This window comes from Balearica regulorum, chromosome 21 (genome assembly GCF_011004875.1).
Source record: "Balearica regulorum gibbericeps isolate bBalReg1 chromosome 21, bBalReg1.pri, whole genome shotgun sequence".
Lineage (NCBI taxonomy): Eukaryota > Metazoa > Chordata > Aves > Gruiformes > Gruidae > Balearica > Balearica regulorum.
The window spans coordinates 2,800,063-2,823,286 of record NC_046204.1 but is presented as its reverse complement, the minus strand read 5'-3'; the positions used below and the strand labels follow the sequence as shown (position 1 = coordinate 2,823,286).

Here is a 23,224-nt window from a genome sequence, read left to right as displayed (position 1 = left end):
AGCACACATCTGTTTCACCAGTGTATCCAGGTTGCAAAGTGTTTAATTCAAACATCTTTCTATTTATACTGTATGCTCTAGTAACAGAAGTACTTCTATTCCCTTACATCCAGAGGTTTTCTCCTGCCTGGGCTCACCTAGACCTTGTCCAAGGTAAGCAAAGGCTATTGATGTTTGTGTTTGCACTGCCTGCTGCGGTCTTGAAGTATCAACTGATGGTCTCTTGCAAAGCTAGTGGGCTTCAGCTCACCTGACACAATTTGCATGGCTTGCTTTTTCACAGAATGGTTGAGGTTGGAAGAGGCCTCTGGAGTTCATCTGGTCCAACCCCCTTTCTCAAGCACAGCCACCTAGAGCAGGCTGCCCAAGACCATGTTCAGTTGGCTTTTGACTGTCTCCAAGGATGGAGACTTCACAACTTCTCTAGCAACCTGTCCCAGTGCTTGGTCACCCTCACAGTGAAAAAGTGTTTCCTGATGTTCAACAGAATGTCCTGTGTTTCAGTTTGTGCCCACTGCCTCTGGTCCTGTCACTGGACACCACTGAAAGGAGCCTGGCTCCATCTTCTTTGCACCCTTCCTTCAGGTATTTCTGTACATTGATCTCCCTGAGCTTTCTCTTCTCTAGGCTGAATAGTCCCAGCTCGCTCAGCCTTTCCTCATAGAAGAGATGCCTCAGTCCCTTAATCATCTTAGTGGCTCGTTTTAGCATCCCTTTTTATCAGGGCTTCTCTTCTCCTAGCTGAGTGCAACTGGAAAATGAGGTAGAGCGTAGCAGTGAGAGTAACTAAACCCACCCCACCATGCCATGAATGCCTGGGACATGCATTCTGGGCTCTCTTCTGGTCTTTCACTGTTTATTGATAGGTCCTGCCAGATACTTCAGCCAGGACGGGCTAGTTGATGTGTCCCTGGCTGGCTCAAGGGCTAGCTGAGCAGTAAGAGGGCATGGTGGATGGATGGCTGGTATCACAGGAGACACCTTCCCAAACTGTTCCTCAAACGGACAGCATCCTTACTGTGTCAGAGCAGCAGGCCAAAGAAGGCATGCATGGTACTGGGATCTACTCTGGACTACACCTGAAATCCCATGTGTAGTGGCTTTGGCTCTTCCTTTCCTCTCATTCCTGAAGCAATGTGCAGCCCCTCCCTGGCATGGCACTTCTTATGCCTACGGTGAACTTGGTCTCCTGTCGCTTCTTCCTTCCCCATGCCCATCCTCTTGTGACCCACCGAATGCGGTGGAACGACAGATGTCAGATAGGAAGCAAAGCAGAAGAGACAACCAGCTTGACAGGCCTGCTCTTCAATGTGTGGCTCTCTTGAGAAGAAAGAAGATGGTAAGAATGGAAAGAAGGTCGGCATAAAATGGGGTTAGCTACCTTCAGGGGCAAGGGGTTTATTCAGCAGAGCTGGTAAGTGGCTGCTTGAATTTAAAAAGGAGTTACTGGTCGATGCAATGGATTTCACAAGCCTCGGCTGTTCTCTCTTTCCACACCGCTCCTTTGCAAGAGATCCCAACCACCAGCACGCACCCATTTGGTGTGCAGGCAGCCAAACCTAGGCTCCTCACACCAAAAATGCGGGAGAATGTTGCCAGTGCCAATCCCAGCTCTGGAGAATTGGCACTACGGTTTTAAGCTCTGTCTCTGCTCTAAAAATAACCTCTCTCGAGCGGCACAAAATTCCCCCCACTGTGTATTTCTGCAGAAGCCTCCCTCAAAGCATCTGGCGGATGAGTGCTAAGACATGGTGCACACTTCCCACTCCTTTGTCCCTACAGAGCTGCCGTTACAGACACAGCTGCCAGCTGCGAGCTTTGCAACTCCACGTTTTCTCTTCCCCAGGTTCTGCCCAGCATCTCGCCTAGCGCTGACCTTGTTGTGTCAACTCCCCGATGCCAAAGTCCCTTTCTCCCAGCTGAACCCGTTTTCTTTGGGGTTGTTGCTGGGTTTGGGTTTTGTTGCTGTTGTTTCGATCTGCGGGGTTTTTTTGTTTAGGGTTTTTTTTTTTGTGTGTGTGTGTGTGAAGACTGGATCAGAGGCAAGAGAACAACAAACAAGTCAACACTAGTACATCTCAGACAATTAAACAAGGAGAAAACACCCCCACGACCAGACAAAAGCAAAACGAACACGCGCACAGGAGAAGACAACAGTGCAAAGGCAGACTTCACAGACAACTGAGCTGCGAGCAACAGTAGCAACCTCACTCGGACAGAGGAACAAGAGACCACAAAGTCAGACATTGTTGGTAAGGCTCACACCTCGAGCAGGATCAGCCGAGGGGGATAGGGACAAGAGTGCTGATGTCAAGCAGAGAGAGAGCGGGTGCTACTGGGGGCAAGACAACGCCGGTACTGGGATTCTGCGATACTCAAAACACAGCCGCCTCTTTTACCGCCTGCTCCTCTGTGGGGGCTTGTCATCTCGTTCCCCAAAGAGGAGACATGGCAGACACCATGGAGACATCTTCTGCACACCACCACGGGGTAGATGCCACATGGGACCTGGACTGCTCCCGTGCAGGAGTTCTCACCGCTGCAGCCTTACTTGGTGTGTAAGGTTACCTGGTCCCAGCAACAGGCATGTTCTGATCTCTGCTACGCAGGGTCCAATCTAGACTCTTCCTAGACTCAGAGGAAAAAGGCGCCTCGCACCAGGCATCTGACCTCGTGTCTCCGTGAAGCTGGCTGGTTGGAATCACGCCTGCCCAGAAGATGCACCAGATCTCTCGGGTCAGGAAGAGGACCTGCCCTTACTGCATGGGAAGGAACTTTGCCCCTTATTTATTAAGGATGAGAATCAGGATTAATCCCCTTGCTTTAGCGTGTGCTGGGACAAACCTTGCTCTGTGAGGGTGTTTCTGGTTTCCTTGGGTTTAAGACCAGTGAATTACTCCCAGGAAATTTAATTGCGCTGAGAGTATTTTTTGTTTTATTTTTTGACTAAGTGTAAACAAGAGATAGGCTCACCAGGTAATAGCTGCAGACACAGCAGATTAAAAAAAAAAAAAGTCTGTTCTTAAACATTGGGAATATGTACCATGTAGGATTATACTTTTTCCCTCTTCCAGAGCCTCATTTTCTTCTGAAATTCTGGTATGGATCAGACTTATCAGCGTGAGCCATCACTTCATTCTTTCCAGTTATAAGTTTCATATTTAATGAGATTTCAGCTCAGGTCAGTTGCTAGAGCAGAGCAGAACCAGACTGCCAATTCAGTCTGAGTTTAGGTCGCTGCCTTAAGTCTCTCTTGTGAGAGACTCCAAGTGGAAAGACTATTTAAAGTGCTTTTTTCCCCCCATAACTAGTTCCAGAGACTCAGTATTTGTCCTTATCGTGATGGAATTTTCTCCCCTGCAAAATGTTGTCCTATCTGAAGACACGTCTAGGACATGTACCTGTTTAAGATACAGTACCTATTCTTCGCTGTCCGCTGAGCACGTGCCATCGCACAAGGGCAAACAGAGCAGCTGTTTGGCCGGTTCTCATCTGGCGCTGTACGAGTAACACTCCATTGAAGTGAGCATCTTATGCCACTTGAGGATGAGCCCATGTGGTCAAACGCACGAAGCTCATACAGTGAGGGAAGTTGCAAGGAAAGGAGCTGCTCAAGGGAAAGTCATTCTTTAGATACTAACAGGTGGCTGCAGACATTACAACCAGAGGACATCCTGAATGACAGACAGTCAAGCAGACAGATGTAGGTATAGACCAGGCAACTGTTTAGGCCCAGACAGAAACTGGGGCTCCAAAACAAGAGGCACTAGGGGATAGCGAAGGTAGGAACGGCACAGAAACAGGTACGTTTGGCTTTTGGCCGGCTTTGGGGCTTGTAAATAACTGAACTGATCCTGGGCGTAGGACACAATGAAAAAAAAACCCAACAAGACACAGCTGAAGCAGGGAGGAGAAGAGCAGGGAGTCATGGTGTCCTTTTCCCTCCCCAGACACTGCAGTCAGACAACAGGAGGCCGTTGACAGAGTCAAGGAACCCATAGAGGAAAACTGCAGTTTCTGGTAATATTCATCATCCTTTTGTTCTGGATGTTTTCCCCATTTAAGCACAAGCCCACTCAATACAAAATGATGAATGAAGGGGAAATGATTTGGATTCAGGGCTACCACCTTAAATTCTTGAGGCTAGTGTGTCCCTCCCTTGTTCCTCTCAATAAAATTCTCTGCCTTCCCACTGCAGACAGCAGGGCTGCTGCTGACTGCTGCCCAGCGTGTGCGAAAGCAACGCCGTCCGGGCACACTGCTTCTCTCCCCCGGCAGAACATGACTGCTACAGGAACCAGATGCCACTGCGCTTTAGCAACTCCTTCAGGCAACTCTGGAAGTGAAGGAGGTGTCTGGATGTGGAGGTTGGTTTCAGAAACTTGATGGCTACCTTGAAACCCGCACCTAAGCTGTAGCCAGGGGAAGCAAAGGCAAAACCATGTTAGAGCATCCTCGTACTTTGATTCAACCCATTACTGGGACATTTGATGCTAGATGAGTTTGGCTTCAGGCCCACGTCTTGCCATGTTCCTCAAGCCAAGCCCAACCTGCTGCGTAAGTGCCGTTTCAGCTCGGAGCAGTAACACAAGAAGTGGCTGTTTGTGCGCAGGAAAAGCGGGACTGTCAGCAGGTCCCGCTCACTGCATTGTCGGTGTTTCCAGGGTGGGATTCAACAGGCCCTCAGGCTCACCCTCGAAAAGGAGGGGGGGAGCAGCTCCTTTCCTCCCACGTAAGGGAGGGTGTGTTTATGCAGCAGAGGGGTATGATCAGGGTGCAAGTCAGATCTATCACCATTCAACTCGATACACTTCTCCCCGTGTATCAGGAGCAACTCCTCTCTAGCGTTAGTGAAGAACGGCAGCACTGACACCAGCAAGCTACCACCGGTAGAAAAGTGGCGTAAACCAGGCAGCACCAGCCCTGTTAAACGGACCGATACCTTACAGTACTGTTCCCCTGGCACTAAGATTTCTTGGATTGCTTAAGGCAGGTTTCAGTGTATAGTACTGCAAAGAACAATCAGTTATATCTTCCCAGGACTTCCTTCCCCCACAGCAACTCCCAAAACCATGAACCAAAGCAAAAGGGACACTGTGCCTTCACAACCAGCTGGCAGCTGTCCCCATCCAAACCTGTGACCAGCCAAGCCATTCTAGCAATGGAAGGAACAGAGCAGAGCAAAACCAAGCCAAAGGAGCAAAGAAACGGGGGGATTGAGCTCTTGGATGAGAAACTCTGCGTCTTCCTCATGTTGTCCCACCTCCATACCCTTGGCCAACATTCCCCGGAGGGCAGCTCGATGTGCAGGACAGCCGTGAATGCCAGGAAAAGGGAGGTGAAAGTATAATGTAAATCTCTCTTCTTTTTGTTTGTTTGTCTGCTTTTTACATATATACACAAGTCTGACAATAAAATGTGGAACACAGTGCAATGTCTTGGCTGCGTAGCATCCAGGACTGGCTTAGTTGTGCATTGTGGTGTGCCACAGGGACACACGGGATGGATAAGTAAAATTGTGTCCTCGGCTGGCTTCCACAGAGGAGGAAACTAGTAGCTGTTCCCCTGGAAGAAAAGCAAAGTCCTTTTTAAAACCTCACTGCAGTCTCTGGAGGGGAAGGCATTCCTCAGAGGTGCCGTGGGCTGGGGTGCCCATTATGGTACAGCTTCTGTTTGATGTGCACCATGTTCCCAGTCGCCTCCTCGTACTGCCTGTGATGACGTTTTCTGAACTCCTTTAAGTTACAAAATTTTGGAATCCAAGACCAGGAATTGTCTGCAAGGCAGAAAGGAGAAGGAAGATGAGATATTACAGGAATGGTGAGACCCATGTTCTCCTGCCTTGCCTAGCCCTGGTCCTGGCCTGCCCCACAGAAACCAGGCCCTAGTGACGGCCTTGGCAAGGCCATCCTTGACGCTTCCCTTCAGCCCATGCTTGTTCCCCATCTGGACATGGTTCCTGGGCTGTAGCCAGAGCACCGCCCGCTCCTCTCCCGGCCTTGCACCAGCCCGTGCCCTGACCACAACCGACACGCGCCCACCCCTCAGACATGATCTGCTGTAGGAACGGCTTGTTTCAAGAGCGGCACAGACGGGTGCGCCGGACTATGACAGCGGGGGTGGGAGTTACAAGAGGCAAACTCCAGCTTTCTGCTCTTAGTAGGACACACACTCCTCGTGACGAGCCCTATCCTCCAGCCCTCTTTGCGCCTTACTCACTCTGCGAATGCCAGGCTGACAGTGTGGCAAGGCTCGCCAGAGGCGGTAACCTCCCACTGATCCCTGCTAATCCCTGCAGCTGGCCGGGAGCTGCTCTGGGGACCAAGCTGCCGGGGAAACAGCGGCACCACGCCGCTGCGTGCGTATCAGCCCTGGTCAACCCTGGTCCTTTCTTCTGGCTTCTGAAACATCGGCCACTTTCACCCAACATCAGCACAAACCCCTCTCTGCCCCACAGCCAACGCAGGCTGCACAACGTCATTTTTTTTATCCAGTGTTTCGGGTCTCAGCCCATGAACCTTTCCCTATAGCAATATTTCAGCTGCCATTCAGTTTCATGAGTTTTGGGTCATTCCACCGAGAACTACACATAGCCCAACCCCACAAAGGAGAATTTGAAAGTCCCAGAGAACAATAGATTGTATAAAGTTGAACTACTGCAGCTCGGGTGAGGTGGTACGTGACTGCTCTGACCATTACTGCAGCTACTATGAAGTGCAATCTGATGTCTGAGTTTCTATAGAATATTTTCTATTTTAAGAAATCTCTTCCATCAGGAAGGAGCTATAGGTTATTCTAATAGACCAAAATTTAAGCTGATCAGGCTGCAATGTGACATTGAGTCACTGCTAAGTGGCACTCATGTATTTCAGGGAGGGCTCCGCACTCTGTACCAGTACGGTACTTTGTATTACCCCTACCCCTATCTCTCCTAGTCACAGGCACCATTTCTTTCTTTAGAAGGAAATTTTAGCTTAGGTACTCGTTCAACAAAGAACTAGGTATCCTTTCTGCCTTTAAAATGACTAGATTTGCATAGTTGATTTGAATGAATAGGAAATACCTAAAAGCTCAACATTCATTATTTTGCTCCAAATTCCCCAGAGACTTTTTTTCAGCCTGTCTTTAGTGAAGTGTACTCAGCACGGCACCCAAGCACACCGGTTTCTCTTTGGACAGCACAGTTAAGGCACGTCAAAACCTTTCCTGGAAAGAGACATCATGTCCCATTGCACTGGGAACCTCACCTATGGATTAGATGTGGGGGGCTTCCAGGGGCTCTTCTGTCACACATTTGACTGTGAGGACACAGGGTTGCTAACAGAGCCAGGACCGGTGAAGGACACAGCTGTGGAACAACCAACCTGGTTTAAGAGCAGACTGGTCCCGTGTGGCTGGTGCAACACCGCTAAGGTGGCACGAAGAGACAACGTCTCAGGCCAGGGGGGTGTCAGCCTTCTGCATCATGAAAGGGGCACTGCCCATGGGGCTGCTAAGGGAAGGAAAAGCTGGGTGCAAAGTAAGAATGTGCTCATTTTCTGAAAAGTTGTAGTTTTCAGAAAAAAAAAAAAGGAAAGAAAAAAATTTGTTCTGCTTAAATACTAAATTAATTACTTAAATTACTAAATTACTAAAAATAAAAATCCACACAGTATCCACTCACAAGAAGGTAGGTTAGATGGCGATACCACGTCTGTAGCTCACCGCTCCATAACAAAAGGCAGCAGCTCAGAAGAACACTATTGCTGTACTCACTGTAGCATCTCACCCAAGGACAGCGCTTGCCAGCCCTGCTGACTTCATGAGCACTGATGAGATCACAGCCACAGGTGGTCTGATCAAAAACAGGTGTCACAGCCTCAAGATTGGCTCCGTACCTTAGGTCTCGCTGGAAACTCTGACAATTAGCCTTCTGCTTGGGAAATGACAGCAACACAGCCTCAAGAGAGTCCTGAGTCGGAAACTGCTCAAGCAGGCTGCTGAGGATTTGGGAAGACTAATGAGAAATTAATATCATTTTGATCTGAGTTTTTAGAAAGAGATAGTCCACTTCGCTAATTAGAATTTCTTACAGGTTTACAGATAAATCTTTCTCTTGCTCACCCTCCTTTTCCTCTGAGTTGTCATTTAGCAGACACCATCAGTCACAGTTAGAGAGACTGAGATTTGTGGGTATGCCATTATGGAATTTCAAGTCATTCACTGTTTTAACAGTTTTTCTGTCTTTTTTCCCCCTCCAACAATTAAAGTCCATGGGATGTCCGTGCTGAGAGGACAAAGAGGGGCAGAGCGAGCCTCTGAAGGAGCGTCTGTCGGTCCTTCTCAGGATGTTAGTTCAGGATGCTGAGCTAACTGGTCCAAAGACTAACCAGCATAGCTAATGCTTCTCCCTGTGGGGCTGATGTCACTACTGAAAAAAATTTGACACATCTGGAACAGCAAAGTGGATGGGGAAACCTCAGCTGATGCATCCCTGACACAACACAGAAATGTCTGTCATTGTCATCACATTGTCACGAGTTTATACAAACAACAAGAGGCTGCACTCCATAAGCATGTGCCTGGCTGCAAATTATATGCACAGAAAAATCCAGATTTCAGGGAAGTTTTGTCTGGCCTGAAAATATTCTGCCCACATGTGCAGACATACAACCACCATCTGCCAGCCTGCCTACGGGTAAACATGTTGCTTTCCATCAAACACCCCTTTGCACCGACACATACTTCACACTTTCCAAAGCAGAGCCCTCAAGGCTGGGATCCTCAGCCAGCTATTTCCACATAAACATCCCTGTTTGCGGAAAGAGGGCCGGGATGCGGCTGGTCAGCCCTCTGCCAAATCCACGTGGACCAAATGCTGCGACGCCGGTCACCTCCTCCCTCTCCACCAGCCTCAGAGGACAGGGCAAGGGATGAGGAACGAGAAGGGAGCCCATGAGGCTGCACTTACCATACCGTCGGCTAGTTCTCCAGGCTCGCACCGCGTAATGGAGAACCCCATCCATCCACACCAGAAACCAGCTTATACAAAAGCCCAGCAAAAGTCCCAGCATCAGATCAATCTCTTGCTTGGTTACATTGTCAGTCACAAAGTAATTCTCCGAGGAGTCCACCACTGACTGATCCCCGTCATATGGAATAACATAATGGACATGATGCCTGTTGCAGGGAACAGAAACAGGGAAAAGCATCAGTGGAGAAGAGCGGAGCACGTTTTTCCATCCAGCGCCTGCTCTTGTGGCCAGGGGCTGGTTTAACACCATTCCGTCAAGTTTCGCCCAACATCCCTGGGAGCAGAAGTGCTGTCTGGGCTTTTTGTGCTTATGTCAGCAGAGGAATTGGCAGAGAGCGAGGGAGAAAAGTACAGAAACCTGAACCCGTGCCTGGAAGTCGCGGCGCATTCCTGACACAGGCTCTCTGTGCCCAAGTTCATCGTCTGTAAAACGGAAGATAATATTAAGGACAACATGAGGTTGGAGCGGTCACCCCCCAGAGATGTAAAGGGCATGTCTGCGGGCAGAGGTCAGGAACACTTTGCTCCTGTGAGCACACACGGTCTGAGAGCGCAGCTGTGTAGCCCTGCGAGTGCGACCATACCGTCCTGCCTCGCAGGAGCTGGAAAAGTCCTCTGCTGTGCAGCACTGCCAGCGCCAGCAGCTTCGTGGCACCTCTCCAGAGGTGTGCTGTTTGGCTTTCTGTCCCAGCGCTCGGAGTGAAGTGACATTCACATCTTTCGCATATTAGAGCAGAGCATGTTTACGGCCATGGAGGAAGCACTTGAACGCCTGCCTTGAATTCATCCTCAGACAGCAGATGGCAGAGACCCCGCAGCGTATCACTCCTGGAAAAGTCACGCAAGCTCTAAGACCGTCTCAGGTTCTCTCACTGCGTGACTGGGGTGGTTTGGCATGCGGCGTCTCCCCCAGCCTCCTCAAGGAACAGGCAGCAATTACTGCCTGTAGCAGACAGCAAGAACCCTCTCTCGGCACAGGAGCAGCCGGCAAGCCTGCCCTTGGTGCCCTGAACACCGCCTGGGGTTAATGGCACCTGCAGCTGAACCACCCCGCTCCCTCCTGCAGCTCTTCTGGCTCAGGAAGGGCTCCCAGCCTGACCCTCCGGGTGCAGAATCTGCCAGCACCCTGCAGCCCGCTCCCGTCTCATCCCACCGGTCACCGCTTGCTGGGGACAAGGCCAGAGGTCTGGCCTGACCTTGCACTGTAGCCAGTCTCCACAAAAACCCACCGGTCTGGTGCCGTCCCCAAGCAGCGCAGCACAGAAGCGCAGCAGATGCCCTGCCTGCCAACACGCACGGTGGCACGCAGCAGGGAGGGAAAGCATGGGCTCTGGAGCTTTCAGAGGCTTACGTCTCTCCCGGGGGGTTCTGGAGAGGCTGGCCCCGCGCCTCATGCCAGAAGGGCGCTTGGGTTCGTTTGTGCAGTGAGAGGGTAGAGCCCAAACTTGGGATGATGCTGAATGGCTTGAGAGACCCTGGTAACTCGGGAAAGGAAGGAAAATGGCAAGGATGGAGTGAGGGAGTTGTAGAGTAGAAAAAGTAAGGAGGGTTTGTGGGGGCTGAATGGGGGGGGGACCTGCTGTGACAGGTGAGCTGAGCGTCTGGGATGGGAGGATCCCAGCAGACGGGGGATGCGGGATGCAAAGCAAAACTGGAAACAAGCTGCTCTGGAGCTTCTGCCTCTGCTTTACATGGCTCTTAACCCCTCCTGAGAGCAGCCAGGCACCATGAGGCTGCCCAGGCTCTGTGCTTAGCCATCCTGCCTCCTCCCGCTGCCTGATTTAGAGGCAGGCACTGCTTGGGCAGGTGCTGCCACCGCTGCCAGGAGCCCAGGAACGGCCGGCCACAGCGAGGTGCACTCCGCAGCCCCACGCGCCTGCCAGCGCTGCCAAGGTTACATGCACCAAACCACCACAACAGTCCTGGCAGTGCAGCACAGATGCATCACCAGTGCTCCCAGCTCAAGGCCAGGGCACAGTTGCACGGGCTCTCCCCAGCATTGCCCACCGCCACCCCCACCAGCATCACCTACGCTCACATCCCTCCCACAGCCATGGACCCAGCCCTGCTCCCACATGCAGGAGAGGAGGATCTCGCTGGAGGCCTCTGAATATGCATGAGGTGCAGGTTGCTCAATAATCATGCCTGAGAAACGTCCAAATATTTACACAAACAAACCTCCACTCAAAGGAACCTACTGAAAACAGCCCTAATCTCAGCAATGACTTAATGGAGGCCACCTGCACCAGAGGCACCAGCTCCTGCAGATCAAGGCATGGAGGGCTGGTGTACAACCTGGTGCCACGGCATTGGGGGGGGGGGGGTGGAAAAGGCTGCGTGGATGGGAAGCCCACCTAGCCATGCTCCTCCTGTCTAGTACCGCTCTCCATGTGCATTCAGCAAAGGCCCCAGTACTAGGGACCAGACTGGGGCAGGGGCAGACATGAGATGCTCTGGTGGCAGCTCAAAGTGACCTCTGAGGCTAAGGGCAGGCGCTGCTCATGCCTCCTTTTGCTGGTTGGTTTGTAACCAGAGGGTTTGGTGTTTTTTTTTTTCCCCTCATCTGGCTAGGGAAAATCTAGGGGACAGAGGGTGTGAGAGGGAGGGTCCCAAAAAGGGAACTTTATTCATGAATGGGAGGCCTCCCATTAATTTCACAAACACAGCCAAGCAGCTTTGCAGAAGGGGAAAAGGCAAGGCTCACACGTACCTCCCATGTGCCATGCTTCCCCAGCCACTACCAGGGATACCTGGCTGGTCCTTAACCTACTCCCTTTTGCTTCTAGGAGTACAGAAACAGCCTAAGGGCTGTGTCCACAAACACCTCCAGAAACCTAGACTCCTCGAAATGATCAAGAACTTGGGTGCCTCGGCAGGAGCTGGCATGTATATCTCCTCTGCATTGTGGTGTCACAACCCACAGGGCTGTCTAAAGCCTCTCCACGCATGGCACTCCTCTCATGTGCTTCACAAGAATTTTTTTTTCTTACCATACATCTGCTTGCTTCACAGCTCTTGTTCTCTGCTTGCAAGGCACGGAGGGAAGGGACACAGTCACCTCTTCCTTGCCTCGTCCCTCTCCTCAGCACAGGCTGACTCTGCACACTGCAGTGGGATCTCCTCCAGCTCTCCTCCCTTCCTTTGGTCATCACTGGGCTGAACAGCACCTCGGGGGCAGCAGTAAGGGTCTGACACTCCTTTCGAGTTTGCAGCTCCCTCTCCATGTGCAGGGGACTGTCCCCAAAGCCCAATGATTTCAGAGTCCAGAGTCAGAGGTGAAGTCCCTGTTTCTGCCCTGTAGCTTCCATAAAATCACAGAATCATTGAGGTCAGAAAGGACATCTGGAGGTCATCTGGTCCAACCCCCTGCTTGAGCAGGGCCACCCAGCGCCAGCTGCCCAGGACCATGTTCAGACGGCTTTTAAATATCACCAAGAGGGAAACCACAACCTCTCTGGACAACCTGTCGCAGTGCTTGGTCACCCTCACAGTGAGAAAGTGTTTCCTGATGTTCAACCAGAACCTCCTGTGCTTCAGTCTGTGCCCACTGCCCCTGGTCCTGTCACTGGGCATCAGCGCAAAGAGCCTGGCTCTGCCTTCTTTACATCCTCCCTTCATGTATTTATATACATTGATAAGATCCCTCTGAGCCTTCTCTTCTCCAGGCTCCCCAGCACGATGAGTCTAGGTCTGTAGGTCATTTACATCTAGAGGCTACGGATGGAGTGGGGCCAACAGATATCATAACCTGCCCTGGCTCGCAACTGATGTTGGCAACAACACTTTTCAACCCAGTATCTCTAACGTGGCTGCACCAACATCTCTGTGTACCCATGCGCCATAAGGCACATCTCAGACAGATAACGGTGGGAGGAAGCTCCAGGAAAGGATGGCTGGTTGACCCTTTCTTCTGTTCATGCATGGGCTGGGGCCGGGCGCATAAAGTCACCATTGGCTTCCAGCATTCCATAAGGTGGGATTTGGTCCTCACAGTATCCCTGTGCCTGCCCTTTGCCGGTACAGCCTGAAGTGCTGCGGGACAATTGTGCCCCGGGGAGAAAGGAGTTAGTCCTGTTGTATGGTGAGCCACCAAGAAGTCCGAAGGTGATTCATGGGAGGGAAAATTCAACAGAGAGAAAAAGCTCTGACCTATCTGGATTTGGCAAGTTAATAACTTGCCAAATATATATATCAACATCAAATAACATCAAATATGGATCCCAGGTGCAAATTTCCTTGAAAGAAAAGCCTCCTGTCACTAAAGCATGCCAGGAAAGCACTCAAGGCCCTGCAGTGCTACCTTCCACGTGGGTTTTGGGAACCCTAAGTTACCCGAGTAGTTCCATGCAGTGGAGATGCTAGTGCTCGGTTTCTACTCTGCAGAGTTTTCTGGAAAGGGTTTAGCAAGGCTCAGGGAAGATGAATTTTTCCTCCTAGCGCAACAGTTGGGAGAGCTGGGCTGCGCGGATTTTTATGCTTTATTTCGGCTTAACAGGATTGAGTGGTGCCACTGAGATGGGGAGGAGAACAGGAGCAGACCCCCCCAGAAGTTTTCTGTTGCAGCTCAAGTCCTTGGGGATGGTACAGGAGCGATTCAGAGACACCGGCACATCAGCAAAGAATATTATTAATAGTGCACAAAGGTCCGGGGTCCCCACCACATATCAAGGGAATTTGAAACTGGAACGTGGCCTGGATGGCTCTGGGGGCTGGATCCGATGAGGAAACGTATCACCTCTAAGCTGAGCGTGCTGTGGGTGCAGCAAGCCACCGCCGGCTCCATACCAGTGCCCTCCCAGGGAGGGCAGACAGTGCTGGAGACGCGGTTCGGGCAGGGCAGCTCCTCAGAGCAGATGCTTTTGGCCAAACCTTGTTTTCAGAAACGTGGGCGTCCAGGGGCTGACATAACCCTCCAGCCAGTGCCTCTTTCACTAACCAAAGACCTTTGAGAAGAGACAAAAAAAACCTCCTTCAGCCTTCCATCACCTTAGCCAGCAGCCAGACGCCTGCCGTGGGGTGTGAGGCCTCTGCCGTTCGCAGCACCCTCAGCTGTGAGAGAGCTGCGACAAAGTACACGTGGTCCTCAGAAGGTAAACCCATGTCCTGACCATGTTTCTTTACAAGAAAAAGATGTACCAAATAACCTGAGGGCCAATTCCTGGGCAGTTCACACTGGTATCAGTTGTTGTAACAGATCCGGGTCAAATTATTCCTACCAGGTTACTCATGCGCCACTTCCCCTCATGTGCCATGCACTTTCAGCTGCACCTAGCAGCCATGGCCACCCTCGATGTGAAGGAGCTTCCACAGGAAGCAGATGTAATTATCGGAAAAGAAACGTAACCACACTTCTAGCCAGAAACACCACGGAAAGCAGGAGGGTCTGCCGATTGCCAGCTCCTGAATCCTGAAGCAAGAGAGAGACTGGATTTGCTGATCCGTCCCCAGCTAGACAGCACCCGGCTCAGGTGAGAAACTGAAGCTGCCGGACAAAGGGAGCACAGTGTTTGTGTCTGAGCACGTGTGCTTGAGCTGTAGCATCCCCGTCCCCTTTCCCAGTCTTTGTGAGAAAGGGGGAAGACCTCCTCTCCTCCCTCCCAGGGCAAGCAGTGCAGCGGGCTGGAGCAGAACCTTGGCCGGCATGGCTGGGAAGTTTCACTACCGAGCTGCCCAAAGCGCTATTGTCCCTTCCAGTGACCTTGCGCGTGTGCTGGCTGCTGCAGCCAAAGCACAGCACGGGAGCCTTTAAAAACGCGCCGCTGATCTGTCGTTTTAAATGCAAAGAGCCCGTCACCGCCTCTACACTTTCCACTTCTCCCCCCTCCGCTGGGCACGTGGCACGCTGATGCTCTGGCTCAGCTTGGCTCCCTCCTGGGCAGGTGTCAGTCGGTAGCAGACATGTCACATCTCCCAGGCTCGTGCTGCTGCTGTCACAACCTGGATGGACTGCCCCCATTCCCCACCTCCAGCTGCAGCAGGATTTGGGGGAACGTGGCTCGTCCTGCCTCGCTGGCCAGCCCCCAGGCAGAGCCACCACGGCGTGCCCCGAGCAGAGCTAGAGAGAGGGAACGAGCCTCCCTGTCCTGCACCCCTGTCTGACCTTGCAGCCTCTCCCAAAACACGCCAACCAGCCCGCTGCCTCTCAGAGCCATCGCCAGCAAAGCCCGTCTGCAGACCAGTGTGGGTGGCACCACTGCACAGGTGAGAACACCTTCCCGGGACCCTTCGCACTGCAGCAGCTTCCAGAAGCCCAAGAAAGGCCTGGTGGTCTCCAGCACGAGGCAAGGAGCACCCCCGGCACATCCGCAGAGGATCTGGGGACAGAGAGGTTTAATGACTTTTCCGGAGTGGCTGGGAAAGGAGGAAACAGAGCAAAAATGTACCCTCCGTGTACCTCCTGACGCAGCGTGGCTAGCCCGGGACAAGCGTTGGCCGGTCTCTGAGTGTGGCGGGCAGCATTTGGCCCCTCACGCACGCAGCCCAGTGAGCAGCATTATTCGAGCCCATGCTGCCACAAGACGACACTGCTCCAGCACCACCGGCCATCCTCCCTGGCAGCACCAGTGACCCCAGCATCCGGGCAGAGCCCCAGCCAGCAGCCACCTCACACATTTCCACCCTGTGCCCAGCCACCCTCCTGGGAAGCAGCCCACCGCGCCGCAGGGTCTCCATGCACACCACTTGCTCTGGAGAGGTCCAGCATAGCCTTGCCCTGAGACTTTAGCTCCTGGATCAGAGCCTAGAGAGAGCAGGGCTGAAGTATCCCTCGGACAGGAAGACCTGACCTGAGGGCTGGCCATCCCCCCCAGCTCTGCTGCTGGGTGTTGGTGTTCAGGTAGGGCTGACAGCCCTCTCAGTCCTTTCTAACCCTGCTCACGGGGGAAGACTTTGCCTGGGAGGGAATGATTCACCCAAGGTCACTCAGAAGGTCAGTGGCAAGGAGAATATGTGCCAGAGCTCCTGAGGTCCCTGTCCTTTCCCATTCAGGGAATTTCCAAGCCCCCCAGGCTGTTTCGACGGGTTCTTGCTCCATGCAGGTGTCATCTGTTCTCTCCAATTCACCCTGTCTCCACAGACGCCCTTTGGTGTTTTTCCTTTGCATGACATCACCCAGCTCCTGATCTGCTGCCAGCTCTCTGCTTCCAGAGAGGACCCTTTACTGGCTGGGACAGAGACATTCGGACTGGGGCAGCGCTACGCTTCCGCAGTCCTCCGGTCCTCCATAGCCCTGCTCTTTCCTGGGAATAGGTACATCCCAAGGAGGTAGGACCAGAGGGGCTGGGCTGCCCGCACGCAAGCAGGGCCCAACACGGTGACTTGGGCAGGCTGAGTATCTCCACATGCTGAGGACAGAGAGTGCCAAGCTTCCCCAGGGATCTGCTTTAGCAGGCACATTCCTGCATGGCATCCGCAGGAGCCCGCGGGAGTGTAAATGTGGCTGTCACCCCTTCTCCCTCCAGCAAGAAGGCAGATGTTGAGAGAGGACCAGTCCCTGTCGCACCAGGCGTGTCTGTGCAGGCTCAGCATCAGCACCAGGTGCCAGGGCCAGCCCTGGGTCTCTGCTGATGTTCTCCATGCACCATCACGACAGCAGCTTCCCTTCCCAAGGACCGGGCAGGACTGTTCTCCCACCGAGCAGCTGTAGACGCCCTTTGACTGGCCTCAGCGGTTCTGGCAGCTTTGCCCTCCCTGGTTCTAGCGCTGGCAGGAGGGCAGCCGAGCGGGAAAGCCCCAGTCCAGCCTAACAGCGACACCCCACCTGCACAGATAAGGACATCTGCTCCCACTCACAGCCCAGAGCGCTGGCTGTCTCAGCTCTCAGAGCAGGACTGCTCCTATGGCAAAGGCACCGTCCGGCCCAGGCTCACTCGAACTGCAAAGAGTGGCTCGGTGAACGTTGCCACTTCACAGACCGCAAATATGCGTCAGCCTTGACCACGTGTTTCTTGGGGTGGGAGGGAAGGGCAGCTTGTGTGTGCTACTCCAGACAGCACACACGGCCGGTCAGCCATGGGGTCCAGTCCCTGCCGCCACAGGCAGTCACCGAACACTTTGCACAGCACAGCCTTCTGAAGCACCCTCTCAGTTCTCCAGTGTCCAGCAAGAGGCCACAACTCCCTTCTGACATCACAGACCCGAAAAGCACCTGCCAGGGCCCAGCATAGCGAGGTCACTCTTGCCTCACCAAATTGCTACCCTGCTTCTGGCATCAAGTGACAAGCAACAGCTTCAGCCTCAAATAGCCCCAGTGACCGTGATCCCCCAGGGATGTGCGCAGCGAGGGTGGGGATCAGCCCCAGCAGTGCCAAGAGTCCAGCGTTCAGCCGCGCCTGAAGATGGGGCTGGTTTTCTTCCCCAAGTGTCTTGACCGCAGTGACTCTCCCCAGTCATTGCTAACGCACTGAGGGCTCAGGAACATGGGGAAAAAAACAAAGTATAGTCCCCGGCTGCAGGAAATGAGGCCCTCTCTGCAAGGCAAGGGCTGGCAGAGGGCATTTCAGGAAGAAGTGGGCAGGGTGCCATGAGCTAGCGCTTTGTCCTGGGACCTTCTTGCTAGGCCTGGTCCCCCATGGAGAGGGGAACAGGCAGGGTCCAGGGAAAGACACATTGCTGCCCCTGAGGAGACACCACAGCCACAGCCTCCACGCAACCCAAAGAGCTCTTTGAGGAGACAGCCGGACCAGTCTGCCCTGCTGGCCATGCACCCAGGCGGCTCTAATGAGCCCAGAGCCACCGAAACGCGGGCAGAGCCGGGGCACCCCTGGGGATGGCTCGTGCTGCTGCCTGAGACCAGCACTGGAGGGACACTCACGGTGTCCCAGCCGCCCCTCCCCAGGGAGCAGAAAGCGTGGATGGAAAGAAGTGAGGAGATGGAGCTGGAAACACAGCCAGGCCCCCATCCCACTGCCAAGCGAGCGGAGGTCCGGGCTGCAGACGCACTAATGGCACACGTCTGCCTCTGGCCCCCTCGCCTGCTGCGGTCTGAGCCAGGAGCCGAACGGCCAGGGCTGCCCACAGTCTTCCCAGTCTGGGAAGGGCACGCTAGCATCAAAGAGCGGCAGGGACAGCCAAGAGCTGAAGTCTGGGCTTTTTCCCTGGAGCCTTGAGCGACGAGGTGGGACACAGAGGCCTGGAAGAGGCAGAGCAGAGAGCCCCAAATCCCCTGGCACGCCTGGCTTCAGCTGGCGTGAGACACACCGAGCGTCAGCCCTCACTGTCCACAACAGCAGCAAGGCAACAGTTCCCAGCCCCTCACGCTGCCATAACTCAGCGCAGATTCCGATTCCTTCCGGAGAGCACGTCCTGCACTACACGGGATGCCCGAGGCCAGGTACTCACAGTCCAGCCTGGGGGGCTGAGACGTGGTAGACCATTCCTGGGGAAGGGGCCCACTCTGGGACGCTGAGGAAGGACACAGAGTGGAAGGAAAACATTTCTGAATGAATTAGTTGGTGTGACTGACACTACAACCTAGGCTAGTGCAGGAGGGAAAAACAGTAATCGCAGCAGCTCAGCCTGTTTCACACCAATCTTCATTTATTCCAATTCCTCCTTCCCTTCCATTTCTGCAACATTTACTCATTTTCCCCATTCCTCCCTGCAACACACTGAACTGCAGCCAGTTCCCTCCTCCAAGGGCTCCCTTTGGTTATTGGGAAATTAAGAATCCTTTCTCAATTTCTGGTACCACTGCTCACAGGATGCATCCTTGCTTAGTGCAAGGCAGAACTGCTTCTGGCTCGTGCTAGGTGCTCCCAGAGCACTTGGACAGCTGACAACAAGGACAAGGCACATTCAGCATCACATGCCTTTTAAATCAGAGAACTCGGATTCGGGCAGCAGGTCAGGGCTCGCAGAGAGCGGGTGAGGATCACGCACCAAATGGCATGAGGCCACACAAAGTCCCATAGCACGGGGATGCCTTGTGCAGGTGTCTCCCACATCAGAGCAGGAACATGTTGAGACCCATGCCCGTGCCCGGGAGCGGGGACTGGTATGCTATTTCTGGTGGCAAGAGCCATTGCTTCTGCATACCTAAGGCAACTGGTAAACTTGCACTTTTTGCCTCCCCTCAGATCCATGCTTGACAGTTTGGAAGCTGTTTTTCTCACTTTCTAAGAAATGACCTAACTGTGTCTGGGGAGAGTGCCATGGCTAATTTATCTGCCTCGGCAGCATCTCTGCAGACATGCAGTCAGAGGAGAGAGGGGTGCCCCTGCCACCTTCTCAGACTTGGGCAGAAGGGACCCTCTGCCAACACCACCAGTGAGACCTGATGCTTCTCAGTCACTTCAGAGGATGTTAAAGTCTATTACCAGCAGTCAATTTTCACCACCACTGAACACAGCTGCGACAAGTAGAAAGAAAAAATTGGTTGAAGAGGCAGAGAAAAACTCTTAAACTAGTGAAAAACATCAAGAAGACTCCAAAAAATTGCCTAAGAAAAAGCCAATCCCTGCCAAAGAAAATCAAAGACTCTGTGGACATTTCTTGCCCAGAGTCTTCGCGATTGACCTTAACACAGAGGTGCCCAGGGAGCCGGGTATTTAGGGGCCGCTTACGAGATCGCTCAGGGCCTGGCTGCGTTTGGCCCGCGAGGTGCTGCTGGTACCTTCTTTGCTGTTCTGCCACAGGAGTCTGAGGAGGAACCGTGGAGAGAAAGGTGATGATCACCTTCATTCTGTGAATGAAGCAGAGTGGAAGGGCAAAGCCGTTTCCCTTCGTTACGCTGTGCACATCCCAGTTTCGGCTTAGCTTCCACACCAGGGACACCAGAGGGATGTGACGCCCGGGAGACAGGATGCAGCTGGCTCCAGAGGCAGCTCAAAGAGGAGTAGAGCTCAATCTCAATGTTGGATGTGGCAGGGGAGGGCTCCCTCAGCATGTCCTTTAGCTGGCACAGCCTCATGCTGCTTTACTCCCCCCTCCCCAGACAAGAACCTCTCCAGCAGGCAGTGAGTGACCAGGCACAGGAGGACAAGGAGGCCTCCAGGAGCGCAGGGTCAGGAGGGCCGACAACAGTCCCATGGAGAAGAGAGAAAAGCACCCCCTCAAAGCTCTAACGCAGAGAGCAGCCAAAGCCCAGTTACAAGCCGAGCACCTCAGCGATTACACGCGACATCAGAAGCGCGACGTTTAGGAGAATTAAGCGTTGCCAAACAGCCATGGCGAGAGGCAGGTATTTGTCCAGTCATAAACTTGCTCACAGCAAAGGCATTGCTCCTGGCATAGAATCCTCCCCGACACTCTCAGCTTACTAAATGTTCCACAAAACACAGACCTGCTACCTCGGTGTGCTTTGTCCAGCATCGTTCCAACTCTCAGGAGAAAAGCCACAGAGAATTAAAAACTGATCGAAGTTACAAAGCCTCAAAGTGACGCTGTCCTAGACAGCAACACTCCTTCCTGGCCACAGATCCTCTGGGTTCTCCGCTGTTTCAGCCACACGACCGCCAACTGCAACACCCAGCCCACAAACCCCCTGAGGAGCAACGCAGCCCAGTGACAACAAAGGCAAAATGACAAGCGTTTAAATCAAAGTTACTCACTTTCCCAGGGCTCGCAGATGCCTATACACAAGCATGCACACAAAGGAAAATGGACTTCCAGGTCCACAGAAAACTCCTCTTCCGGAAAAACAAGAAAAAAAAACCACCCCAAACCCTGTGTTCACGCAGGAGCTGCTGAGGAAGGTGAGACACAGCCAGAATGCAAACATGGTAGTCCAGCCAGCAGGCACTGTGCCGCTGGCCACCACCTCGCTGTGCCTTTCCAGTGAGAGGAGGTGGGAAGGGGCTGGGGGGGACAGGTGAGACAGAGCTTATGCAGGTAACTTACCTGCCACAGTTGCAGTGACAAACTCGGTCTTCCCCTCTCAGATGCGGCAAGATGTAATTGTGAAATCTGTCCAACAACGCATTCATGTCCATCAAGCAAGCTATTGCCTGTAAGAGCCCATAACCAAGGCATCTGGTCAACTCTGGATGATGGAATAAAACATTGACTCTAGTTTGATTGCCAAAGACTGAAGCAGTCATAAAGAAAATAATCTTTGGTGTTTAATGGGGCACACGCACATGCACACACACGCATACACACAGAGGTGCACGGGCTGAGGGACGGTGCGGTGGGGGGGGGTGGAGGGGAGGGAAATAAGCAAAATCTCTTACCATAACGATAGAGGCGCCCAGGATCATGAAAATCATGGTGTTTGCATTCATGGACATCAATAGGGAATTGCCAGCGGTCGGGTCCGTCCGCCCCCAGCCCGCGGACGGCGAGCGGCGGCCGCGCTATTCCGCAGAGCTCAGCCCGGGGCGCATCGCGCTCGGTGCCCGCACGCTGCGGTGCGGCGGGGGGCGGCGGGGCGGCGGGGCGCCCCCCGCACACACACACGCACTCCCCCGTGCCGGGGATGCCTCGGGCTCCCTCGCCCTGCCCGTTTTATTTTTTTATTTTTCTAGGACAAACGTGACAGGTAAAATAGAAAAATAAAAAATAATAATAATAATAAAAAAAAAAAAAATTCCCCTTCCCCCGGCCTCTCCCCGGCCTCAGCCGAGGGAGGTGCGCCACGTCTCCGGGAGCGGGCACACACCGCCACAAGCACAGCCCTTCATGCAGCAACTGGAAAGCGAGCCAGCCAAAACCGGGGGGGAGGCCGGGGGAGGAGGAGGAGGCAGGCTGCAAAAATCACCCAGTCCGGGGGAGCCTCATTGCATCTTCTTCCCCGACCCTCCCCAAAAATCACCCCCCCTCCCGATCGGTTTAAAAAAAAAAAATTTAAAAAAAAAAATCCTAAACCCCAAACCGCCCACCCCCTCCCCAAAACCCCACAAACCCTCCCGGCTCGGGGCCGCGTGTCCCCGCTGCTCGGCTCCGTGCTGGAAGCCCCCGGCCCAGCCCCTCCCGGGCCCGGGTGGCTCCGCGCCGCCGGCTCCGCACGGGGGAGGGATGCGGGATGCAGCGGGGAGATGCGCCCAGGCAGAGCCGGCCGCCCCCTCCCCACCCCGGGCATTTACCTACGTGGGGAGGCGCTGCTCCGAGAGCGGCTCATTGCGAGCGACAGCAGCAGCGACAGCTCTGCGGACCTGCCCTTGCGGGGCTTCCCCCCGCCTCGCCGCCGCACGCTTTTCCCGAGCGAAGCCCCGGCAGCGGCGCTTGGCCGCATTTTGAGTCCCACACGCCGTCCTCACCCCGCCCTTCCTCCCGCCCGGGGTCTGCCCCGTCCTCCTCCTCGCATCCCGGAGGGACGGCGGGCCGGGGGGGTGTGCGGGCCCGGGGGGGCGGGGGGGGGGGGGGGTGTGTGTGTGGTGTTGGGGGGGGGCCGCGGCCGGGGGTGCGGGGGCACGGGCACAGCCCGCGGCGGGTGGCACCGGAGCCCCGAACTCCGCCGCGCCCCCGGCGCTTCCCACGGCGCCTCCCTCCGCCGGCTGCTGCCCGCTCCGAGAGCGACGGCCCTGCTGGGGGGGTCTGCAGCCCTTCGCCCCAGCTCGGCCCGGGCCCTCCTGGCTCGGGGGAGATGCCCGAAGGGCACCCGAAGGCGGCTGTGGGCGCCCGGTCCTTCTTCGAGCCCGCTGGCAGCAGAGCTGGGAGCGACTCCCACCTCTGCCAAGTATCTCCCCCGGACGTGGCCCCCTAAGGAAAGCTGGGGTGATGCGTACACAGGAGATGCGCTCGCTTTTGTGACAGAAATAAAATTACCCCGTACGACTTTGTCCCATCTACCAAACCTGAGATCTAAGGTCCGAGCAAAAGGTCGTGCTCCAGGTTCTCCCACGGTTTTATTTCACCCTGCTATTTGGTCCGTCCGACTCAGGCCATGTTTAGGAGCTTCTGGGAAAAACAAAAATAAAAAGCGACCAGCCAATAACTTTTTGCTTGCTAGCTCATCGTTTGTCGTTCATTTTGATGCAAACCGTGCGATCTGGATGAACAGATTACAGCCACCACGTGGGAAATGCATGGCAGCACGTAGCTCCACGGTTGTTGTGCCGTGTCGTGTCGTGCAGTGCTGTCGCCTCCAAGTCCTCAGCCTTCCTTAAGGTTAGTTTCACCTTGCTGGAACCCAATTATTATTTATTTCTTAGGCTTCTCAGGGCCATCAAAGCAGAGTTTGCTTGTTCTGGGTTTTGCATTCTTGTCTATTTGTTTTCCTTCTGTTCCTCAGGCCACAATCAGCCTCCTTATGTAATGACTTGTGTTATATAA

The 23,224-nt window shown here is 53.9% G+C and overlaps 1 protein-coding gene across 3 annotated transcripts; it reads right to left on the bottom strand.

The window, feature by feature from the left end:
* Positions 1-5,159: 5,159 nt before the first annotated feature.
* TMEM240 (transmembrane protein 240) lies at positions 5,160-22,246 on the bottom strand. 3 transcript variants are annotated; one of them, XM_075773174.1, is made up of 5 exons: positions 22,036-22,246; positions 21,184-21,473; positions 20,852-20,958; positions 8,951-9,159; positions 5,162-5,776 (listed from the first exon to the last, which is right to left on the bottom strand). In XM_075773174.1, exons 2-5 carry the CDS (start codon positions 21,238-21,240, stop codon positions 5,628-5,630), a joined length of 522 nt encoding a protein of 173 aa, XP_075629289.1. In that variant the 5' UTR covers positions 21,241-21,473; positions 22,036-22,246; the 3' UTR covers positions 5,162-5,627. The 3 variants fall into 3 exon arrangements, with proteins under 3 accessions (XP_075629288.1, XP_075629289.1, XP_075629290.1); XM_075773175.1 differs by having other exon boundaries at positions 5,163-5,776; positions 20,852-20,993; XM_075773173.1 differs by lacking the exons at positions 21,184-21,473; positions 22,036-22,246 and having other exon boundaries at positions 5,160-5,776; positions 20,852-21,051.
* Between the last annotated feature and the right edge of the window lie 978 nt (positions 22,247-23,224).

What these genes read in the sequence shown, in the direction of transcription:
- TMEM240 (XM_075773173.1), bottom strand. Translation starts at nt 21,051, where the DNA reads ATGACTGCTTCAGTCTTTGGCAATCAAACTAGAGTCAATGTTTTATTC. An exon ending in TGTCACTGCAACTGTGGCAG is followed by an intron (nt 9,160 to 20,851) that starts GTAAGTTACCTG and finishes TCCCTGCAACAG; the next exon opens with GCATCATGTCCATTATGTTA. An exon ending in GAGAACTAGCCGACGGTATG is followed by an intron (nt 5,777 to 8,950) that starts GTAAGTGCAGCC and finishes TCTGCCTTGCAG; the next exon opens with ACAATTCCTGGTCTTGGATT.